This window comes from Colius striatus, chromosome 4, assembly GCF_028858725.1.
Source record: "Colius striatus isolate bColStr4 chromosome 4, bColStr4.1.hap1, whole genome shotgun sequence".
NCBI lineage: Eukaryota > Metazoa > Chordata > Aves > Coliiformes > Coliidae > Colius > Colius striatus.
The window spans coordinates 21,413,825-21,432,239 of NC_084762.1; the positions used below are offsets into that span (position 1 = coordinate 21,413,825).

The 18,415-nt window shown below is 38.5% G+C and overlaps 1 protein-coding gene across 1 annotated transcript in view; it reads right to left on the reverse strand.

Moving 5' to 3' along the window:
• The window catches only part of LOC104551953 (uncharacterized), a gene marked incomplete at its 5' end in the record, with an annotated part of 163,690 nt that overhangs the window by 104,985 nt on the left and 40,290 nt on the right, over positions 1-18,415 (reverse strand). Inside the window, 2 exons of the mRNA XM_061994922.1 lie at positions 6,149-6,287; positions 8,059-8,322. Of these exons, the coding sequence (XP_061850906.1) occupies positions 6,149-6,287; positions 8,059-8,322 (403 nt within the window). The remainder of the gene's footprint in view (positions 1-6,148; positions 6,288-8,058; positions 8,323-18,415) is intronic.

The following is an 18,415-nucleotide window of genomic DNA, read 5'->3' on the forward strand; positions in this document are numbered from 1 at the left end:
AACATTTTATCACCAACAACATTCAACAAATATTGACACTAGCTCTGTATTCTACTTCTTATGCATTTGTGATGACCCACAGTAATACATTTATGAATCCTGACTAGGTGATGTCAAACTAGCTCCTACCTCTGTTTGTGCCCACTTAACATGAGATATTCAACGAATGTCCCTATAATAGCAGATTCATAGTGCTAACCTTCCTGGGCAGTTAAAAAAGAATAGCACTGAAGAAATGGGTTTTGAACTACATTGCATGTGTTGCTGTAAAAGGAAAACTGACATGTCAGTTGGCTTCAAATTAGCATCCAAAAATTCTACTGCATAATTTCAGGGAGCCCACAGACTTGAAGATGACTACAAACTCCTGTTTACGGAGATAAAAAATAGCTATCAGACCTCAGCTAGCTATCTCTTACCTAATACCTTTCAATTCAGTGTCTAAATGTGAGTTATTATAGCATCCTGGTACAGAAAAAGAATCACTCTTTTACTTCCAACAGGAGATATTAATTTATTCTCATTTATACTTCCAGCTCTTTCTACATCATGGTCAATGGTGCAAGAATCACCTTTCCCGAAACAAAGCTGTCCTTCACCTTGTTTGTGATGGGTGAGAGTTACAAGCAATTTGTACAACTGTAGATCTCAGGTTGGTTCCTGATAACTTCTCTGCTGCCTCAACTACACAATCTATCCTTATTTATCCTAAACATCTGTGCCACAGCTAGAAGTGCTGATGGGCACCTGGTGCACATGCATGAGCTTGAGCATGAAGGAGAGCATGCGCAGCAGTGGTTTCTGTGCCTACTATGGGACAGAGAGCACAATTCACTACTCAGGTTATTAAGTGGAGGTGGCTGTTTGTAACCTTGCTACCTTTAGATTCTTGTCCCATGATAAATCTGCCTGTGGTCATCCTAAACCTGAGTTTAGGACAGGATCTAGGGAATGTGTTACTCAATTCGCAGACACAGACATTTTAGCTGGGATTTAAAAAAATACCACAAAAAAAAAAAAAAAACACAACCAAAAAAAAAACCCAAAAAACCCAAACCAGAGCAACTTGTAAGGCTTTACTTTGTATAAAAAACCCCACATCTCAGAAACAAATACAGACACTCTTATGTAATTCAGCTCAGCACAACTAATAAAGGACACTGCTATTAACATGTTGCAGGGAGAAAAAATACTTCCCAAGCGTCTAACAGCAACATGTTGCAAACCATGGATATAAATGGGCATATAAAATGAAAGGATGTAAAAATGTCACAGGAACACCAGTTGTAATCTACTGTTGTCAGTGCACTCCACACACACCTTGTAATTGCTAACACATTTGGCCTACAAATACTTTTTAGATAGGGGAGCCCATCACTTTTCTACCTTCTCGCCTAAGCTGTTTTTGATCCCTCACAATTGATTTAAACTCTTCCATCACTTCCTTTACCTAGTGAAATAATGATGAGATGATATCGTAGGGCAAGGGGGAAGGGAGATGGGAGTGTTTACACACATGCAAAGTAGTCTATTTGCAAACTTTCGGCAAATTAAATCACACAATAAAAGTCTTAACCTGCTGGAAGCATTTTAAGCTCTTCTCTTTTCCTTCCAGCTTCTTCTGACACACACGTTTGTCCTCCTTTCACAGCATTAAACTGCTTTTCCACTTCCTTTACAACAGTGGAAATACTTCCCTTATGAGTGTCAGGATCTTTCAGGGAGGTCAGAGGTTGCCCTGCAGAGGAAATGACAAGCTGTGAAATGTAAAAGAACAATTCCTTCCACATGTTTCCTTGCTCCAGAAGCAGTAAGGGGTTGTTGGCTAGCATCATGATGGGATGGGCCAGGCTTTTGCCTAGAAGTCCTGTCAAAACTAATTTACAATTAAAGACCTGTGTAACTGTTTAAAGCTTTACAACTCCAAGAGTTACAATGACTGCCAAAGCCAAGTGGTACAAATCAACCTTATTTTTAACAGCCAGCCAGGCAGACAGAAGGAAGACAGACCAAAAAATGTTCAAAATTTTACAGTAGCCAGATAAATGATCTTTCTCTATAATATTATTTCCACTATAAGCTTATACTTTAGGAACTAAAAAAGTTTCAGCTGCTCTAAATTTTGTTCTGGTTGATGTCTGGAGCATGTGTGAAATATGTGCTATTGTCAGGTAAAAGTTTAGGGAACAAATCAGCTATTTGTTCATTGCAGGAAAAAAGCGTCCTTAAAGCAATACTCCAACAGAGATGCCTTTTTTTCTTTACAGTCCCAAAGCATAGTAGAGTAGGAGAGAATGAGGGACATGCAAACTTTCTGGAAAGAAAATGTTACAGAGAGAGAAAATCTGCTTGTAGATATTTAGTCAAAAGACAGCTAAGGTAGAGTGAATCTTTCTCCATGACAAATCTGCCCAGTAAAGTAGGCTCAACAAATATCTCTGCTAGCCCAGATACTGGGAGCAGTGTAGTCATGTTAACACAACACTGTACCTGGGCTAATACAGCCTGTGGCACAGCTCTACTATAGCAAGATCATCCTGGTGCTGAGACCAAATAAGCCTGGCTACCTTCGAACACTTTCCCTAAAAATCTTGACTGATAACACCTCTACTCCAACACAGCCAGGCTAAGCAAAACTCTCATCTTTATTTCACACTGTAGTGCTTGGGCTAGCTTCTGCTTAAAAACTATGTACAATTGGTTGTCACTACTGAGGTACAGGTAACGATTTCTCCTGTAATTTGACCAAAACTTAGCACCAAAAAAAACCATGTATTTCAGTATCTTAGTCCTCCTCAGCTGCTCTTCCACCTTCTCCCTCACAAGCACACCATTTTTAGGTCCTGAGTGCACATAGTTATACACTAGAAGAGTGTTGACCATAACTTCAGACTTCTAACTGGCCAATATTAACTATGTGTAAGTCCCTAGAATGAAAAAAGTTTTACTTTGGTTCTACAAACTATAGAGATTAAAATAATCTCTGGATTTCTACTTGTCTATTTTGTTTAATCACCATTTCTGATGGGCACAAATAGGTGTTTGCATATCGAGTCACAGGAATAGCATAGACAGAAGAGTAAGCATTTGAAAGAATATTCCCAAAGAGCACAGAGTGACACTTACCAAATGAGTCTGAGTCTGACCTAAAAGGGTTTGAAGTGAAGAACAAATATAGGAGTGCTATTGAGCTGCTTTTCTGAGGATGGAAGAGCTGCTGCTTTCCAAAAAGGCTGTTACATTGACATTTTGCACATGTGAATCATTTCTTCTATGGGCATCTAAGTCAAAAGGGATCTTGTTATGGATTTCACAACGAAAACAAGTACTGTCTTGAAAAATTTGTACATTTAGTGTTTTATATGGAGATTCACATTTGTGAAGTTTTCAGAATTGAATTCATTTGAGTTACTTAGGCCCAAGCCTATCAAGGAAACACTTCTGGTAGTTGCATCGAATTTTCCTACCTATACTGCTTCTATTAAAGTTGTTACCACCTTCCACACAACAATGGCTACTGAATTCCATGGAGACATTATCATTTATTTATTTACAGGGGCTGTTGATCCCTTACTGGAGTAATACATAACAACAGGGGCTTGTCTTAAACAAAGCAAAGGACAATGATCTTGGAAGCAGAATCTGTCTTCTTCCATGAATCTTTCATGGAATACTACTACAAAAGAATGGAGATAAGATATGGGTTTGACTAAGAGACACACTAGATCTGGTAATGTGAACCTATGATCTACAAAGAAGATATAATGGGAGATATTAGGTTGCATTCCCCTGCATTGAGTTCTGGAAGAAATAGATCAACACAGAGCTGTAGTTTAAAAAATTAATGTAGCCTGAAGTTAATGGAAATAATATGAAGGTTCTGTCTTAAACTTCTAAAACCAAGACAAATTTGAAGTGAAGGTTAAAACACCATCTCCTAACCTGTTCTATTTTGCTTATATGTTGCAGCACCACATATGGTATCGATATGTAAGATCACTCACTATTTAGACTACTGCAGTAGAGTGAGTTAGAGAGCACCAGTCTTCATTTAGACTGCTTTTGCTTTCTCTGGTTTGTGTCTGAACCTTAATGTCACTTTAACATAGCTTTTTTTCCCCTTGCTTTTGGTGGTTTAACAGATATAATATAGTATTTATAGAGCATATCAATGTGCGACAGCTTGCCACAGATCATAAACACATTTTTCTGTTGGAAATGTTGAAGTCATGATTTTCACCATGTGATCTCCAGTTCCCTAAGGTTTGCTCCTTTAATTATAAATAGCCAGAAAGTCATCAAGCTAGCATTTAATAAACTTTTAATTTGAAATGGATTACCACATGTTGTGTTTGTTTACCCATTATTAAATCTCTTAGCAACATATCACCAGCAGAAAGAGCATACTGTAGCACTGCATAGATACATTAAAAAACAAACCCATGGGGGATATTAGCAGCTAATAATATCTTTAAAGAAGGCTCCAAGAAAAATAAATAAATATAAACAATATAAAAAATTATTCCTAGAAATTTTGTTAGTGCAAATCTGTTTGGCATGGAAATTGCAGATCTTCCATGATCAGCTTATCAGCGTATTTCAGCAGTCTGCACACAAAATAGGACATACACTAATACTCTTCCTCAGTTCCTTCTGGTCTTCTCAAGCTGAGTCTCCTGAGTTATTCTATGTGTTGCCAGAAGTGTGACCTATTTAGTTGCAGCCTCTATGTGTAAGCATTATCTGTGTGCATGTAAATACTGATAGAAGGACCAAACAATGGTAAGAACAAGTTTTATTTATTAAGAGTTTGTCCATGTCTCTTCATTACTGAAAAAAACTGTGGCTCCACTTTTTGGATCTGTTATTCATGGTTTTGTGCTGCACCTAGAAGCACCTTAGCCAGTATATAAACGATATATGGCAACAAAAAGATCTTATTCCTCAATACGATGTACACTTGTATGCTTCCACTTCTGTGCTTCTGGTACCAGCGTGGTTATATGAAAGCCTTTTGATCATAGTTCAGTTGTTGCTTAGCCTGAAAGTGTCACAGGACAAACTCCATTTTCTTTATGTCCTAAACCATTACTCACTGTCTGAAAAATACTTCTAACAGCCTCTTTTCATCTTATACTTCCAAGCTGAGCTTACCATTCACCACACTAAATAATTCTTATCTGCTCTCTTTCTTTCCTTCCAATATCCTCCTCTTTCTCCTCCCATGTCTTCTACTGTACATCACCGCTTCAGTTCTAAAATGTCCAAGGAACCTCTGTCCTGAGGAACTAAATCTCTCTTTCATATTTGCATATAATGTTCACACAGACACTGCAACTCATGGGTTAATTGCATCCTTCCATTCATTAAAGGAGACGGAATATAAGAATGTCTGTATAACAAAAGCAAATTCTTTTTGTCCATGGCAGTTTGATCCCACACGCTGAAAAAGAAAAACCATTGACAGTATCCTGCCATTCTTCTCATTCCTGGGTTTCTTACAGAAGAGAAGTAATTTTTTAGTCCATTGCATCAGGAGATTCACAGAAATCAGTAAGGATGCTTGGTCTAAAAGCAGCATCCAGTGATTTCTAAGAAACCTCCTGGGGATGTCTGCTGCATATAAGCTAATGATAATTTGCCTTTCCTATGGGTTACCACTTGATTGAATCTTAATGGAATTTCATAGGAGTAGCATAAGGCATCTCTCCAATGCCAGAACTATCTCCCTGCCAAATTTGAAGTCCCTGTTGTAGCCCAGGGAGGTGCTAGAGTTCTTCTGGAACGTTAGACCCTCAAAAAGTGTCTTTTTCTTTTTATTTCTTCCTGTAAACTTGGTGTCATAATCATCTGAACTGTTATTGCTGTGACTTTCCAAGCATTATTCAGTCTCTCGCAAGCAGAGACCAACATGGAAAGTTTCCTCCTCAGCAATGAAGTTGGTTTAAATTGCTCACAACTGAAAACAAAGTTAAGCAATCTTAATGAAAAGAATCATAGTATTCTTGCTATAAAACATGTTGGACTAATATCTGAATGAAGAAAACCTAGTTTAACAGGTACAATAATGACTAGCCAGCATTGAATTGAAATTATGGGTTGCTCAAATAAAAGCCTGAATGTAAACCTGAAAGTTTGTATCCATCACCTTGTGGTCCAGACTGTTCAACTTTCTCTGAGACATCATTCTTTTCAACAATGCTCGAATACATGAGACGTTCAGGTGGGAGATGAAGATGCATATCATACTTATTTTGCTCATCTGAATCCTGTGGTAGTTTAATTATCTATTAAGAAATAACAAATTAAAAAGAACAAGAGCATAAGGAGTTCAGTATTCCACAAAGCCAGAATATACCTGTTTGTACACTCTTTGTGAATTATGGAAGTACAAGACAGTGCTAAGAAGATGTTAGGAAGATCTTGCTTCTTTGTACTCCATTTACCAGAGTTTTCTCTCATATCAGTTTCCCACATACTTTTTCTTCCCCATGCTTACAGCCTAAAGAAGATATACGAGTAAATGGGGGTGACTCACAATTCAAATTCAGAATCATCTGGGAAAATGTAGATGCCTTGGATCATCAAATCATCCCATCTTGAGTTGAAAGACTAGTTTTGTAGCTGTTCTGTAGCTGGGACAGAGTTAATTTTCTCCCTAGTAGCTGGTCCAGTGCTGTGTTTTGAATTTAATGTGAGAATAATGTTGATAACACGCTGATGTTTTGCTAAGTAGTTCTTATCCTAAGTGAATGATTCTTTGGTTTATTATGCTCTGATAGCAAAGAAGCACACAAGAAGCTGGGAGGGATCATGGACATGACAGCTGACCCAGACTTACCAAAGAGCTGTTCCACACCATAAAATATCATGTTCCCTAGTATATAAATTGGGGAGAGTTGACTGGGAGGAGCAGATCATTGCTCAGGGAAGATCTGGGCATGAGTCAGTGTGTAGTGAGCAATTGCATTGTGCACCATTTATCCTTTCTTGGGGTTTCTCCTTTTTTCTATTCATTTTCATTACAATTGTTATTGTCAACAAATTTTATTATTGTTGTTGATGTTATCTTTTATTTTTGTCATCACACTCTTCTTATCTCAACCCACAAGTTCTGTTTTTCTTTTCTGATTCTCTTCCCCGTCCTTCTGCATGGTGCTTAGCTGCTGGCTGGGATTAAACCATGGCAATAGTTTTGGGGTCTTCCCTGGCCTCCAACTTCAACCATTTTGACTCTTCTGTTATTTTTTCTACCATAGCTCTAATGTTATTTCTGACATTCTCTTTCATACCATATCTTAGGTATACTTTTAGTATAAATTATTATTTCTCTACTTGATTCTGAACCTATTTTCACACTCTTTTACTCTTGCTAGACCTTAAAATGAAGATCATGTGAAAGTCATCACCACAAGAAAATTAATAACTACACTTTCTATTAAGTAAACCCACGAGTTATAATTCATATTCTTTCAAAAATCATCTATTTCAGTCTTTTTTCCTGAGCCAGACAGGGCTATAAAAGAGGCATAAGTTTGAGGTCTTGTTAAGATTCTGAATGATGGAACATATCTCACTTACAATAAACCCATCAATACTCTAGTCCAGAAACAAAACTTGCTCTGGAGTTCTTAATTCAGGTCCATTTTCACCAAAGACATACAAAAATGTCACATCTGAATTATGTCCAAAAACTATTCAATAGAAGGATCCTACCACAACAGAGCCTTGCTTGCTGGGGATCCCAGACACACACAACATTGTTTTATCTTGTAGGCATGTGAAAGCACCTCTGAGATTCACTAAAATTGTGGAGGAAATTAACACATATTGGTGGCAGGCTCAAACTCAGAATTGCAACTTTTGATTCAATTACTCAGCACCTGTAACAATACTGAAAAATAGCTCTAAAATTTGTCAGTAAAAACCCCACTAATTTAATGTAAAAATCTGAGTTGCATGTGGTTTTTAATTTCTTTATATATCTACTGGGCTGACAGAAGAAAGTTCTGAGGTACAGCGGCTAAATCAACAGCACTACTTTTTTTAAATACAAACCTGAAAGTAGAGATTGCATAACCAATGATCTAAGTCTTGAGAAATACATTTTTCAATTTTTTTAAATCGGTCAACTTTGGAGTTGTAATGGCCTCTGAGGAAGGGACATTTAAATTTTCCCTCCAAAGTATTAAAATTGTTGTCACACAAGGGAAAGGCTCCCCATCCCACTTCTCGATCAATCCAAGTACAAGTCCCACGAAGAAGGAAGAGTTCAAAGAGAAGAACCATGCATGGCTTTGCAGCTTTTTTAGGTGGTAGAACCTGGAAAAGGAAGAACAGAAGATTTATAAGTTATAGAAATATCACAAGGGAATCGGCTTTCTTGTATCATAGAGAGCTCTATAGACTTCACACCTTTAAACCAATTTTGCACGCTAAAACAATTAACAGCTCTTCTCTTTCCACTAAATCATGTACTTGAATAATTTTCCACTCCAACAGAAAATGTTGTGCTTTTTCTTCGTGCTAATTTTGTGATTCCTTTTTTTGCCCTTGGCTTTCTGAAAGTGTTTGTTTTCTGTCTGTATGTACCAGTGGTGGGAAAACACTGCCACTAGAAAACTTCAAGGTAGAGTAACAAACCAATGTGGGGATGGGAGGTGTCCCTGCGAGGGCTTCCTGAGATTCACCACCACTGCGTTCTTCTTGCAGCAACTTTGGAGAGTTCATCCAAATATCCAAGGAGAACACTTGCAGGGTTGCTTCTCACTGAGTCATAAAATCTTCTCCACCCAGTTCTGGGAATTATATTAGTACACAATAGCCTCCCTCCTGCAAATTAAAGCAGGGAAGCTCTTCTTGCAAAGTATGTGAACCTCAGGGCATAGTCAAAAAAGGATTTTGAGTTATTAAACTCTCAGCGTACCAAGGATTAGCAAATATTGTTTACATTTTCCATAAGATAGCTAGAGATATTCTTCTGAGCACCTTGGAGCTGTGGAAAAAAGTTACCAATGCCTTAGTGCCCTGAAGTAATCATGTCCCCGTAGTAAAACTTGAAAATCAGGGGTGAAGAAGCAGCCTGAAGTAATGAATTATGTAAATCCCTCTGTAAGGTTTGCTGTGTGAAGAAATGCAAGGTCATGGAAAAGAAGGTAGAGAAGAAAGCAGGACAAAGAAATCTGGTCTTATGCCACACTTGACCTAGATCCTGTTGAACAGTTCCAGTACATTGCAAAGGGCAAATACAACAAAACGTGTAGAAAAGCTAGGACTTGAAAGTGACTGGCTAGAAATTGTGAAGGGTAGTCATATGGGGACATGGTAAGCAAATACATCAGCTCTACCTCTCACACAGTGAAACATCTGCAACACCACTGCTCCTACAGTCTCTCCTGGATTACAGACATCTGGGACTGCCTAATCTCTTCAAAAAACAATTGTGGATGCTTCTCAAAAAGAGACATTGTTCTGCTGTTTGAGTTTTCCACTTTTTATTGCCCCTATTTCAGTCCTCAAATTCATAGCAGTAAATGCCTTGCTACACCTGCCTTGCAGAGACTGCTGCTCAACCTTATCTCTCCTTCCAGTTAAGGTAGGTAAAGATGAGACTTTTCTCCTCTCCTCCCTAAGAATTAGCATGTGGTTGTAGAAGGCTGCAATATTCAAGGGTACCCTCTGATTCTGTGTGTCCTCTAGGCTATATCCTCAGTACTTCCTGAAACTCAGAATAAGACTGGGGGGTTCAACTAGATGATCTCTAAAGGTCCCTTCCACCCCTACCATTCTATGAAATAGAAGACATTAATCCAAACTGTTCATCCATTATTAAAAGACAAATGCCAAATTCTTCTTAAATTAGGAGGGATTTCCTCAATCAGATGACATTCTGCAGCTTGATAATCCACCACAAATCTTTACTGCTTCAAATATTTCTGCACAGATGTTCACATCTCAGTGCAGCTCTTTCTTGACTGATATTTTTGAATACAAGCATCATTTTTTTATACTCCTGATTGAACATTATGCAAAATAATAAGCACAACTCAGCTACAGCCAAGGTTTTTGTCTCTTTTTCTGAAGCAGCTAAGGGATTTCCCTTTACCAATAACTGCTATGTTAGAGATGATACATGTTCATAGTTTGTTACATTCTGTAAGTTTTTAAAGAGGTGAATATAGATTATTATTTCTAACAACATACCTTCCTGTTCCGAGTTATATGTTGTGATTAGATAATGGCAAGATAGAGGAAACCATTTAAGAAAATCTTTTAAAACTATAAATATTGTCATTATTATGTAGGTGTACTTTATATTAATTATGTAAATACATTCTAAGACTTAGTGTAGGCTTAAAATGAAACAGAAGCATCTGTTGAAAAATGCCATAACCCTGTGGCAGCTGCTATTAAACCATTAACAGTATCAGGTTTCATTTAAACCAGATTTACCATTTTCTGTAATAGCCCGTGGGAAAGCTAAAAACGTTAGGCACAAATTACTGACAAAAGAGATCCTTAATCAAGCCATACATTTCATTTGGCTAGCTGGGTGCTAGATAGTAACCTCTGTGCTACAAATTAAAAGTGGTGGTTACAAGACTATGATCAAAGACAATTACCTGCATTATTGAGCAATCGCAAAGCGTATGCACTTGAAATCCCTGCCATATCACAACATCCCTTTCAGTTTCTCCCTAGTTTCTCAGATTTACTATTTTCTTAAGAATAGCTCAACAGTATATGTTCCTCTGCCAGCCAGCCTATAAAAAGACAGTGGCCAAGCAGCTGGTGTAAGCGTAATCATCATGACTACTAAAAATTAGTTTCCTGCTCACAGTTATTCTTCATTTGCTAAGCTCTCATCCTGGCGCTAGGTTGCAAACTCACTCTTTGAGACTTGAAGCATCCCTTTGCTTACAGGAGAGAGGTGTTTAAGCCATGATGCAATGCAAACAGATAATGACAAAACAGAAATAAGGACTTTGTCACACACTTGTGTGCTGCAAAGCCTCAGGTGGTAACATGAACATTGGGCTTCTGACCCAGGTAGGACAGTGTCACACATCTCAGCTTACATGGTCAAATAAAACGTGTAAGTAAGAAATTTCATTCTGTTGAATCCATACAAAATCCCAGCCAAGTCTGTCTGTTACTCTATGCCAGTGTGCCAAGCATTCACAAGACACGTGTGGGCTTTCATTTCTATCCTGACATATTTTATGTGGGGAAACTGCTGTTTAGGAAGGGACAACCAGGCTGAAGCAGGAGAGTTTTGAAAAGGAAGTAAGTCCCCTCAACAGCCCCATGCTAAACCTCTTCCCATTGCCACAGTGGAGACACATCTCTGCCACAGCCCACTGTCCCACAGCTGCAGGGTCAGACGGTGCAGGATGAGAGCTTGGTGTCGTGCTCCCTGCCCTTCATTGGCCTCCTCCTCAGCAGTGAGCCTGAGAGCAGAGATTTGGGGCACAGACAGCATGACCTGTGGGCATAGGTGCACAAAGGCATTTACACATGAAGCTCCAATTGAAATTCATGGACTTTGAGTGCCTGCATGCCTCAGTGGGTGTGGGCTGTCATGCTCAGGCACAGGGCAGAGAACAGCTCAGGTAGCTAGAGAAGGAGGACAATCAGTGTTGTTCTCTCTCATAAGAGACTTGGGGCAGTGCCTGGGATGAGCAAGACCTATGCATCTAAAACTGGCCAGTTTGTTTTAATGGACTGGTTTATTTCTGAAGGAAAAAAAAAAAAACAAACAAAACAAAACAACAACCCAGTACTTAAATTCTCCCTGCTGTCAGGAATCTCTTTTGAGGTACTATTTGATAAGTTAGTCCACAAGCCTACACCAATACTACTGATGTTAAAAGACAACATGCTATATAAATACAGTTTCCTGGGTTTCAATGGGTCTACTCTCTAATACCTTAGGTTACCTGGTTCAGTTGAAATTTCCATTGGGGTCTGTGAGGTATACAGGTTTATGCAGAGCTTTGAAAACACACAATACCCAGTTTTTACTGGTGTAATTTCTTCCACAGAGAGAGATGAACAGAGAATAAATAATGCTTGTGTGTGCCTGCATAGGCACAAGTAATTCTTCTTAGTCTGCAGTTAACAGTGTTGCATTTAATTGATTTAAATCATAGTGAACTAAAATTATCTCTTGCCACTATTTCTGAATTCAACTGTTTTATATCAGTTTTATTGTAATATATCTTACTTCCCCATATGCCACCATAATTTCAGCAAAGAAATCATTTACTCTAGAGAGACAATGAATTCTATTTGAATATTTCAGAAAACAGATCCAGTGTGAGGATTTGGAGAGTTTTGTCTGACTTACTTTTGTGCTTTAACCTCATCAGAGAAGAAATAAACCTTGTCTTCTCTCCTCTGTACTTTCAAAAAAGGGTACATTTCTTAATTACAAAAGTCATGTTACTTCATTCATATAACACAAAAATTTGGCCACCAAACGTCTATGACTCAAATAGATTAAAGTGAATTAGAATATGCAAAGGTAATTCAATGTTTGCTTATTATACAGAAGAATATTGCAAAACATCCTATAAATTAACAGCTCATCATTTCTGATTATAAAAACTGTGGCAAATTAACCTCAATGGTGTAAAGCATAGGTAGAAAAACCTTTTAAACAGGAAGAAGTTCCTATCAAATTATTTCATTATCAAATAAAAAATTACTATGTAAAATAAACAGTGCTGGAGATAAGCCTATTATTACCAAAATAGCGTGGAGCTTTCAAAACCAAATTTCAAGTCCTCCCTGTTTATGTGGAAGGCCAGCATCCAGGCAGAGGGAAGGGAATTCTTGGGAAGCACTTCTGTAATTCTTAAATTTCTGAAATTACTTTCTTGCACGTCTGCTTGAACCTTTGTGCAGTACCACCATCTTTCCTGTGATCGCCTATTGCAATCTCCCTAGTTGTGGGGAATTAAAGACCAGAAGTGGTTGGGGTACAGTACACGAGCTCTGGATCACAGAAGAGCCACATGCACAGCATGCAGAGCAGCAGTGTCTGTTAGCAGCCAATTTATTCACTGCTCTTAGTCCTGCAGTGGCGAGTAGGATTTCTCCCGACACACTGTACCAAAGCACCCCAACACCTTCCCAGAGCCTCAGAGAGTGTCCTGATGGAAACACCTCTAACTCTCTCTCGTTTTACCAGAGCAATGACTGTTCACTGCTATCTCCCTTTCCTCTAGGAGAAATAACTCAGGGTGTAGTTACCTCCAGCAGCATCACAGGCCTTACACCAGAAGAACAGAATCTGGCCTTTTATGTTCCCAAATACAGGGGAATAATGTTTGCATTCTGTGAGCTTTAGCCTCTGCATCTGTTGCTAATTGTCCTGGCACATCTGCTGCTAATTCTTTTCTGTTCTTTGACCAGCAGGGAGTAGTAATGTATGGTACAGCCAGCTCTAGGCTCCTGAAGTGTTTCTGGTGATATACCACTGGCCTAGGCGGATTCTGACCTTATCTTGTGAGGGGAAAAGTTGTTTTGGTAAGGTGAAGGCAGAAACTCCAGTTCCTCCTTCTGCCACTCCCATCTCATTTATTCCTGAGGTTGATTCCAGCATAGTTAGAGCATGAGTTTCTCAGGATAACACAGGCCACTGACACAAAACAGCAGAGCGTATTTCTTTTGTGTCAAGAGGCCATGTACTTTGCTCTGAAATCACTTGGAGCCAAGGAGTCTCATGAAGACGCGGCTCATTCGACATGCAGGGCTGAGTCACACAGCAGTGCTGCTCTGCCTGCCCCAGCTCTGGGGCAGCTCTGGGACCAAGCAGCTTTCCTCGCCTTTATGTTCCACCAGCTGCTCTGTGGCGGGTCTCTGCCAATGCTGAAGTCCCCATGATGGCTCATGTAGCACATCATTCCTTCATAAGTTCCACTTCAGCTGGGGATGCAGCAAAGCTCTCTTCAACAGGGAAGCTGTGTCAATGAAAAGTTACAATCCTGAAGTATTTCCTGGATGGTCCAAATCTGGTGAGGCTCTGCTCTCTATCCAGGACCTCAGCTGTCATCCTTTCAGCAAAGAAACTGGAAAATTGACACCCGATGAGAATTCTTCATTAAAACTATATGTTTAAATGGGATCACTTTTTGTTCTTTTGTGGCATAAAGCACTCCTCCCATTTCTGACATTCAGCTTTGCAACTAACCTGCTCATCCTGATTTCACAGATAGCTATTTAAAATGTGAAATGCATCAAGACCAGATATTTTGTTTTAAAAAAGTGTCTTCTGAAGGTGGTTTGTTGACTCCCACAACTTGCAGATACAGACTAAAACATAGCTTAAGCTCCTTTTCTTAGTTCTAGACTTTCAACTCTGGTAAGTCATGGCATTACTCTGGTTTTCTACTCACAGTATTTTTTGTTGGGACAAGTATTTATTTTGTAATTGGTGTCCTCTGTTATTTGGAGTTTACTTTGGTTAAGGATACAGGCAGGGGTTGATGCATTCTGCCTTCCTGCTGATCTGACCTAGATAATATACAACTTTTGTACAATTATTGTATCCTATGACTCACGTCAAGCTCTTTTACAGATATAATTTCCCATTAGGTATGGAATAGGCCATGGAGTGATCAAAAAAAAACTCTGTCCCTAGGTGCTCCTGATTTTTAACATATGTCTGCTAGATTTTCCAAGGCAGACCACATACCTTACCCTAGTTAGATATGCACTATAATGGGGGGTCACATTTCTGAGGCCTTTGGGCAGTATATGCTGCTCTAAGCTGAAGAAGCACACACAGTACAGTTGAGCGGATGTTTCCAAGAGCTCCTCCAGCAGAGCACAATGACTAGACAACACGTGAAAAGTAGTTCCAATTAATGAACAAAAACAAAACCTGGGATAAGTAATAACCTTTCACATATGTAAATCAATTGCATAATGCTAAATAAGGTAGATGCAAGAGATTCTTATACGAAACGGCCTTGTAATGTCAGCACACCAGACTCAATGAACCCCTTCAAATCTTCACACAGTGCTGGAAACAGAGACTGCCACGTTGAGAAAGTCTATCTATAGGCAAAAAAAGATCTTCAGAGAAACCACCTGGCTGTCTGCAGCTCATGGATGGAACAGGATCCATGCATAGCAGAGAACTGGGCCAAAGGAACTCCCCATGACACTTTCTGTTGGATCCTTTCTCCATCTTAGCAAGGAGAAAGACTCATGGCCATTTAGGGAGAAAAGTATTATAGAAGGGCTAGCAGGCAGCTTGAGTAGAGTACTGCCCTTGGTCACATGGTGTAAGCTGCTCCCATTCCAGGGGCTGTTCACAGCATGCTGCAGAGATCTGTCCCCTGGAAGGCACAGAGGCACAGAAGCGTGACACAGACACAACAGAATTGCTCTGAAAACATACATTTTGGGAGCTGTTACAAAAATATATTTAGCAAACAGCAATCAAAGACCAGAACCTCAAATAGACTCAGATAAACAAAATAGAAGCAGTAATAAGCAGGTGTTCCTGCCATGTGAAAAAGATAAAATCAAAACGGCAGTCTTCAAATAAGTAAAAGCAAGCATCTGTCTAAGCTTAGTTCTTGCATTTACCAAAAGGTTCACGTAGCACCTTATCATCCCAACTACAAATAATTGCATTCAGGGAAAATTTAAGTGGCTCTCATTTTGAAAGTCCTCTGGCATTGCCAAGCATTATTACTTCCTATCTTTTTTCATAGCGTATCAAATTCTTACGTTATGTCCTATAAAGTGTCCTAGAGGTAAATGTTCTTCATTTGTGACAGTGATTTTCTCAAGAATAGAGGGAGGGGGAGAGAAAAAAAAGTTTGTGCTCTACTTTTCCTAATGATACCTTGTTTTGTAATTACCAAAAGCATCACAGTCCTTAGACAGCTGCTGACACACAGAAAATAAGGTCCTTGAAACTGTTTGTTTCATCATATTTTAAGAATTAACACCTTAGGTCATGTTAATCAGTTTCTGATATATGTAGTTTTCAAAATGCACTTCAGGGAAGAAAATGCTGGAAATGACTAATAACAAAGATATGAACTTTATTCGTTATATATCTAACTCCAAATAGGAACACTACCAAAGTACTTTGCCATCTTAAGTATTTAAGAAGCCTTAAATAAATTAAAAAAAAAAAAACCACCTCATCCAGTGAAACAGAACATCCTCTTTTCCCAAGCAACAGAGTTCAAATTTATTAATTTTGTAGCTATATTTTAAAATGAGTGTCAGCACCTGCTAGATGACTGCATGATAAGTGTCCTGAAACTTCAGGAAAAGGCACTAAATTTTTCACAGCATTTGTGTTTCATTTTCAGTGTAATAAAAATATGGTGCCCTTTTAATAATGAATAATAGATCTGCTGGTATGATTTACATGCGTGGATTAAATGTCATGTTTGAAAAGTTGCTGTTTTATTCATATTGAATTTCCCTCAAGTAAAACAAAATGGTACCCAGCTACTCATGAAATTGCTAGTACCTTGCTACACTGGTACATAAATATTAACCAGTTGATATACTCTTTAAAAATCTACAGATCTGTGAACAGTTCTGTCAGCAACAATGGCTTTATATGCATATTAACCGATTTAGTATTGTCCTGAGTTCCAAGTACATTGGGGAAAACACATAGCACCAGTGCTCACATACTTCTGGAGCTCACTTTTTTCCTGCTGAAGTGACATTTTTTTAAGGCTGACACAGAATAAGGACTATTGCCAAATGGGGGCAGCAGGACTGGGGTTAAAAAGCTTGGGGAGCCCAACACTGACACAATTGTCCCTGTTTCTCCTCAGAAGTGCTGGACTGAAATCCCAGGTGACTGGATAGCTTAATGAATGTTTTGTAAATGTCACTTGCAGGCAGTTTCATTGGTTTACCATGCTCTTTGCAACAGCTGAAAATTACCTGTCTGAACGTCTCCTTCTGACCAAACACTCACCTCCTAAAAGGCAATATTTTCCTTGGAAAAACATTCCAGAAGTGTTTCTAATTTATTGCAAACATCTGAAATAGGAATATCTTGCTTAAAGGTTCTTAGCTATCTCTTAGTAACATAAACTTGTGACGTACAGGAAAATATTGTGGTCCTGATAATTGAAATTTTAGCTGAAAACATTGTTTTTAAAAGAAGATAAGCATTTAGCATTTTAGACACACTCCAATTTTCATTCCATCGAAGAAAATGAAGTCATCATCAAGCTGAAAAATGTAATCCAAACTTGTTAACACTAGGATATGGACCCTACAGAGTAGCAAAGCACTTCTTTAAACACATTGTGGACAAAAAATGTTTTCTGACTACTCAGTTCTTAGGATCTTAGCCACTATGAGACAGCATTAAGGGAATTATACTACTAAAATCCTATATTATACTACTAAAAACAATGCAGTCACAATTGTACAGGCACAGCCCAGTACAGTCTAATTGTATAACTGCCTTAGTAGATGCCCAGTAAATGTTGTCTCCTTTTTTATCCTCTCCTTATTCAACTTTCATTGCAGGCCTGGGAAAAAAAATCAGGTAGTACAACATTATATTGAAAGTTTAAGAACTGGGCTTCTTTACCATCAGAGCTAACCTACTGCATTTTTTGGCTAACAGCTCAACTTCATGTTCTGTTTGTGTTATAATGTAGGTAAACCTTCAAAATAGATTTTTCTTCACCTAAACCAGACAGCACTAACTCATCTAATCCTAAAGTCCCCTAGCATAAACTAAATACGTGACAATGTGCTTGAAATGCTGGGTCTAAAACAAGTCCCTGTCAGATCATGCTTTTAGTTACTATTCCTAAAATTGTAAAGAGTCTTTTGGTTTCAAAAAGCAACTCTATTTTAGCACAATACAAAGCATTTATATGTGCTTTGTCCAGCATAATTTAAGGAAAAATATGACTCATATGACCCTTTGGCCTTACAGAAAGTCAAATAAAATTCTACTGGAGCTGTTAGGAGCCTCTGTTAATACGTAGTCAGAGATTATTGGAGAAGGTAGGCTGACAAACTAAAAAGGAAGGAGAGGAAAGAAGGGAAGCTGGAAAGCTAGAGCAAAGAACATTGATTAATGAACAAAAAACATTTTTGAAAGGTCGGGTGTGCAAGTCAGACTAGCCCCAAGGCAGATCTAACTTACATGACCAGCACTTTCTGTACACAGCAGGTAACCCATGCTGACACCAACTTTGCAGACATGACAGGGTTATTATTTTTGGAAGGATCTAGTGTTCTGGAACAATTTCTCTAATATATTAGCTAAAATCAAGTTTTCCTTCAATATCAAGCATGCATGTCTTCATTTTTACCATGTTTACACTGAACTCTTATCATTATTCTGTCCAATGAAAGCAAAAGCTTATTCTTCATTTGTGAGCACTTATATTTTCCT